We start from the raw sequence: 5,847 nt of genomic DNA, 5'->3' as shown, positions 1-5,847 counted from the left end.
ACACACATTAGCACATACACACACACATTCATAAACTAGGGTGAGATGAGTTTGTTAGTTAACAGTTAAGAGTTAATTAGTCTTCTGTTTGATAAAATGTCCAAAAACTGACAATGTAGAATCCAGTAAAAGTAGAGAATGTTGTTAAATGTAATAAAGTTTTGGTATTTGATATTGAAAATGAAATGTGAAGAGTGAAGTTCCAACCCTTCTTTTATCAGATGGCATGCTGGGAAATGTAGGAACTTGGTAGTTGTGCAGGTGGCCAAGACGGTTCCTCATGAACTTAACTCTTTGAGTATCCTAACACTGGGATAAATAACCCTAACTGTCTCAACAGACCCTGACGGTCACACCGGTCCTCACCACGAAGACTCTACCTCTGGTGCTGAAAGCTGCCGCCCTGCCGCAACGCCCGCCCACTGTCGCTATTGTAACCACAGCTATCACCAAACCCGACCTGCAGAACGCCCCCATCAACCTGCAGGTGGCCAGCAAGCTGACCAATCAGAGCTCGGAGCCGGTGCGACTGGTATCCAAGAACGCCATGGTGGTAAGACCCTCCTGTCCAGTGATGTGTCGTCTCCTCTAATCTGGGTTATTGTAGAGTGTTGTCATCTGAGAACTGCTGAGTGTAGAGGAGCATCTCGACTGAGGGTTTTTAGACTCCCTTCAGTTGACAAGTGTCCCGGCTCTTGGTGAAGGATGTTTCTTTAATCACGTGGTTGATGCTCCAGGAGGCTGTGGAGTCATGTTCATGTCAAACAACAGAAGAGGATTAGTAGAGGTCGAAGATAGGCGTCATTTTACCACAACGTCCCGAGAAAGAAAATGTCCGGACACATCAAAAAGTTGCAAAACGAAATGAATTCACAACAACATCAAACATGACGGTGTAACAACAGCAGACGCGTCTGTGTAACGGCAGCAGACGCGTCTGTGTAACGGCAGCAGACGCGTCTGTGTAACAACAGCAGACGCGTCTGTGTAACGGCAGCAGACGCGTCTGTGTAACGGCAGCAGACGCGTCTGTGTAACGGCAGCAGACGCGTCTGTGTAACGGCAGCAGACGCGTCGGTGTAACGGCAGCAGACGCGTCGGTGTAACGGCAGCAGTCGCGTCGGTGTAACGGCAGCAGTCGCGTCTGTGTAACGGCAGCAGTCGCGTCGGTGTAACGGCAGCAGACGCGTCTGTGTAACGGCAGCAGTCGCGTCGGTGTAACAGTACCACAGATCCACATCTGCTGTGGTTTTGTCTCAGGTGCAGGCCACCACCACAGCCCAGCCAATCAAAGTTCCTCAGTTTGTCCCTCCTCCTAGACTGATGCCTCGACCCACCTTTCAGCCACAGGTGCGTCCCTATAAGACCCGCCTCCAACCCTAACATCCTCAGATCAGTGTGTGTGGCCCACCTAATGTGACTTGCTCACTCTCCAGCAGAGGGCAGCAAAGCAAACACTCATGCCTTGCTCCGTGGCACTAAAACATTGTTTGCTCTGTGCTGCCTCTACTCTTCTCCTCTCGTTGTGCTTTTTATAATTTTCCAACTGACCTGTGAACGGGATGTTTTGAAGGTTTCCTGCCTGTGGATGTGTCTGAGTGTGTTTTTACCTTTTGTGGTGAGAGCTTGTTTTTCCTGCAGCTTCTTGGTATTGTGTGTTCCTGGCTGTTGGTGTGTTTTAACCCTTTAAATGGAAACATGTTGTTTACCTGTGTTGAGTAATGTCACTGTGAGCACCTGTAGTAATACTGTTAGTAGTGTGATGTCGCCTTTAGAAAACCAACGATACGAAGTTGTCATCCAAAGAAAAGCTGTAGAGAGAGATGCCCTGAGATGTAAATACTAATGGGATACAGAAACATATGTTGTGGTTCATAAGTGACCACAAATATAAAGGGAGGAAGCTCTATTTTACCATTTTTAGATCGTGCCCAGTCCAGTCCAAAAGTCAACATTAAATTAAAAAAGATAGATGTTATCATTTCCAGAATTCACATGTTTTTATCTGGCTAAATATTCTGCTTCAATCTATATTTGTTGGCGTTTAGCCTTTCAGAAACAGTCTGCTCTCCTGCATTCACCCTATTATTGTTAATGGATCAGTCAAGCAGCTCTAACAGCACCATTAATTACATTTATGTAACAGCAATAAATCAGATGTATTCCAGCATATTGTTCATCATCATCAGGACGGTTAGAAGCAATAGTACGAGTAAGAATCTCGTTCGTGTGTGTGTGTGTGTGTGTGTGTGTATAAGGATGCAACGGATCACAAACTTTACGGTTCGGATCACGGTTCTTGAGTCATGGTTCGGATCAGCAAAGAAAAGGGGAGGAGTCAAATATAACTTTGCTTTCCATTTATTAATTAAAGAACACTCAAAGCAAATAACTTTGGGCTATAGTCTTACATAAAAACAAAAATATTGAAGATGTCCAATTTGAAACAAAATTAAATAAATAAATAAAAATAAAACATTAAAAAATACTCACTTCTGTTAAGTTTAAGTGCAACATGAGGTATGTTGATGCCCTTGAGTCTATGTTTACTTCCTGTCAGGTTATGTCATTCAAATACACAATAATGTTACATTACTGTGAAATGGTCTACAACTTTACATTTGTTTTCAAAAAGATGAGAATATCTCCATTGTCTGGGGAGAGGGTAGACCTTTCTGTGGTGACTGGGATATTACTATTGGGCGTGTCTAGCTTCACTCTGCTGCTTCTGTCAGCACTTGCACCAGGTGTGTGTCTGTCTGACTCTCACAGAGGGGGCGTGTCTTCAGCACCTGTCTGTCTGACTCTCCCAGAGGGGGCGTGTCTTCAGCACCTGTCTGTGTGACTCCCAGAAAATGTTTCTGCATTAAATCATTCTGGGATGTTTGCTGAAATTGATTGGATGTGGCACAGCTCTACAGAGAACATGTTCTACCAGCCAACACTGGGAAGAAGTATAATCGGTGATAGTAGTAGTGGTAGTAGAATCAGTGATAGTAGTAGTAGTAGTAGTAGTAGTAGTAGTAGAATCGGTAGTAGTAGTAGTAGTAGTAGTAGTAGTAGTAGTAGAATCACTGATAGTAGTAGTAGAATCACTGATAGTACTAGTAGTACTATCACCGACGGGGGCGACCGTGGCTCACTGGCTTAAGAGGGTTGTCTGGTAACCGCAGGGTCAACACGTCCCAGTCGATCCTCGACTGGGACGTGCCAGGTGTCGAAGTGTCCCTGAGCAAGACACTGAACCCCCGGCACCCCGGGCGCCTGTCATTGGCAGCCCACTGCTCCCTATATACAGGGATGGGTCAAATGCAGAGGTCAAACTTCGTGTATATGTACAGTATATGACAATAAAAAGGGTTTCTGGTAGTAGTAGAATCAGTGATAGTAGTATTACTAGTACAGCAGAGCTCCACAGTGGCATTACCCAGCAGTGTCGGCTCATTCTAGGTGTCCCTTTCTGATTGGCTGTCTGTTGTCTCCAGGTCAGGCCAAAGCCGGCCACGCCCACCAACGTCCACATCGCCCCGGCCCCCCCCCCGCCCATGATGGCGGCCCCCCAGCTGCTCCAGAGGCCCGTCATGTTGGCCACCAAGCTGTCATCCTCGCTGCCCTCGGCGGCCCCGATCCACCAGGTCCGCATCGTTAACGGCCAGTCGTTAACCGGCAAGACCGGCAAGACTGGCTCCGCCCCGCTTACGGGCATCGTCATCACCACGCCGGTGTCCGCCAACGTCGCCCGCCTCGCCAGCACAGCCGCCGGGACGCTCGGCCTCACCCCGACTACCGCCAAGCCCATCCAGATCAGCAGCCTGACCGCTGAGCCCAAGGTAGGATCAAAGGGCTTTGGACTTTGGTTTACTGTCCCGACTGACCGATCAAAGAGGTGAAGCTGCTCTGTTTCTGACATGAATCCTCTTTTTACAGCACTTTACATTCAATCAGGTGTTTCGTGGTGATTAAGTTAGGAGAGGAGGAGAGGAGAAGAGAGGAGGAGAGAGGAGAGAGGAGAGAGGAGAGAGGAGAGGAGAGGAGAGGAGGAGAGGAGAGGAGGAGAGGAGGAGAGGAGAAGAGAGGAGGAGAGAGGAGAGAGGAGAGAGGGGAGGAGAGGAGAGGAGGAGAGGAGGAGAGGAGAGGAGAGGAGAAGAGAGGAGGAGAGAGGAGAGGAGAGGAGGAGAGGAGAGGAGAAGAGAGGAGAAGAGAGGAGGAGAGAGGAGAGGAGGAGAGGAGGAGAGGAGAGGAGGAGAGGAGAGGAGAGGAGAGGAGGAGTATCATATTTTTAATGATTAACATCTGTTAGAGGAGCAGGACTTTTATTTTGAAAATCAAGACCACAGAAAAAAAAAACCGCCCTTTGTGAGTTAACGTCACTTTATGTTTCTTCTTCTCCTCTCAGCAGACGGTTAAATCAGGAGGAGCAGAGCAGAAGGTTGTCGTCAGCACCTCCTCCACTCCTCCACTGTCTCCTCCTCCCAGACCCAAGAAGGAGGAGAACCCAGAGGTCTGTACTGGTGACTGAAGCTTAGTTTGTAGTGTCTCCGAGTGTCCCTGGGTGTTCCTGATTGTCTCTAAATGTCTCCGGGTGTCTCTGATGCTGATTCTCTTTGTCCCCTCTAGAAACTGGCCTTCATGGTGTCTCTGGGCCTCGTGACTCACGACCACCTGGAAGGTGATGTGATTGTTTGTTTCCTCTTTTTACATCCTGAAGCTGAAAGTGAAGTTTTCTTAACTTTGGTGTTTTTTCATTTCCAGAAATTCAGAGCAAAAGACAGGAGCGGAAGAGGAGAACGACGGCCAACCCGGTTTACAGCGGCGCCGTGTTCGAACCCGAGGTACCGGCCGGGTTCAGGAGGCTCAGACTAAACTGTTTTTATTCATCCTTCTTTATATTCATGTTCTTAGGATCAGACGGAGCCCAAAGGATCAGACTCACAGACAAAATGCAGACATACAAAAACAGAGAATCAAAAATAAGTCTTTAATAAGAAAATATGTCATTTGTATGAATAAAACGTTTCCTCGTTTCAGCTTCTTTCATTTGGGAGTTTGATGCATTTTTTAGTATTATTTTATTTAAATATTATGTATTATAACTACAGCCTCATACACACACATTCACACACTTGATATCAAAGGATAAATGGTATTATGAAGTGTATGAAACCCTTTAGTTTATTTCTCTTTACCTCTAGTATTTCTTTCTTTTAGATATTTAAAATAATATTTAAATATCTACAGTTGTCTTTAATTTCAATGTTAGCTGTCTTACTATATTTGATATTTATTTATTATATGCACAACAACAGAACTACAGAGAAAGTGTAATAATCATGCACATTAAAGAGAGTTTTGTCTAATTTTGAAAATGGAGCAGAAAAACTTTCCAGATCTTTAATTTAAAATGTGCAGATGCGTTGTTCAGCTCTGCTCTTTAATAACACAGATGTGTAGATTTACAGCTGATCCGTTTATTCACATGAAACATTTGATGGTTGGAGGTTTCAGACTTAATATTTTTCACATTTAACTTGTTTGTTTTCTTGTTTCAGAGGAAAAAGAGTGCAGTGAGCTACCTGAACAGCCCTCTGCACCAGGGGACCAGGAAGAGAGGTCTGTATGAAACACCGATGATGTGTATATATATATATCTGTATGATATATATATATATATATATATCTGTATGATATATCTATATCTATATATATCTATATATATATATCTATATATCTATATATATATCTATATCTATCTATCTATCTATCTTTATATATATATCTATATATTTATATATATCTATATCTATATATATATATCTATATATATATATCTATATATCTATATATATA

At 44.5% G+C, this 5,847-nt stretch overlaps 1 protein-coding gene across 1 annotated transcript; it reads left to right on the top strand.

The window, feature by feature from the left end:
* Positions 1-331: 331 nt before the first annotated feature.
* LOC116379020 (PHD finger protein 21A-like) lies at positions 332-5,634 on the top strand (the record flags this gene model as incomplete). The annotated part of the gene is made up of 7 exons (XM_031840935.1): positions 332-553; positions 1,261-1,350; positions 3,486-3,830; positions 4,397-4,501; positions 4,618-4,669; positions 4,753-4,832; positions 5,550-5,634. Coding segments are annotated over 7 exons (979 nt in total), but the record flags the coding sequence as incomplete, so codon positions are not given.
* Between the last annotated feature and the right edge of the window lie 213 nt (positions 5,635-5,847).

This window comes from Anarrhichthys ocellatus, unplaced genomic scaffold (assembly GCF_004355925.1).
Source record: "Anarrhichthys ocellatus isolate YVR2014 unplaced genomic scaffold, GSC_Weel_1.0 scaffold3579, whole genome shotgun sequence".
Lineage (NCBI taxonomy): Eukaryota > Metazoa > Chordata > Actinopteri > Perciformes > Anarhichadidae > Anarrhichthys > Anarrhichthys ocellatus.
This window is presented reverse-complemented; position numbering and strand designations above follow the sequence as displayed.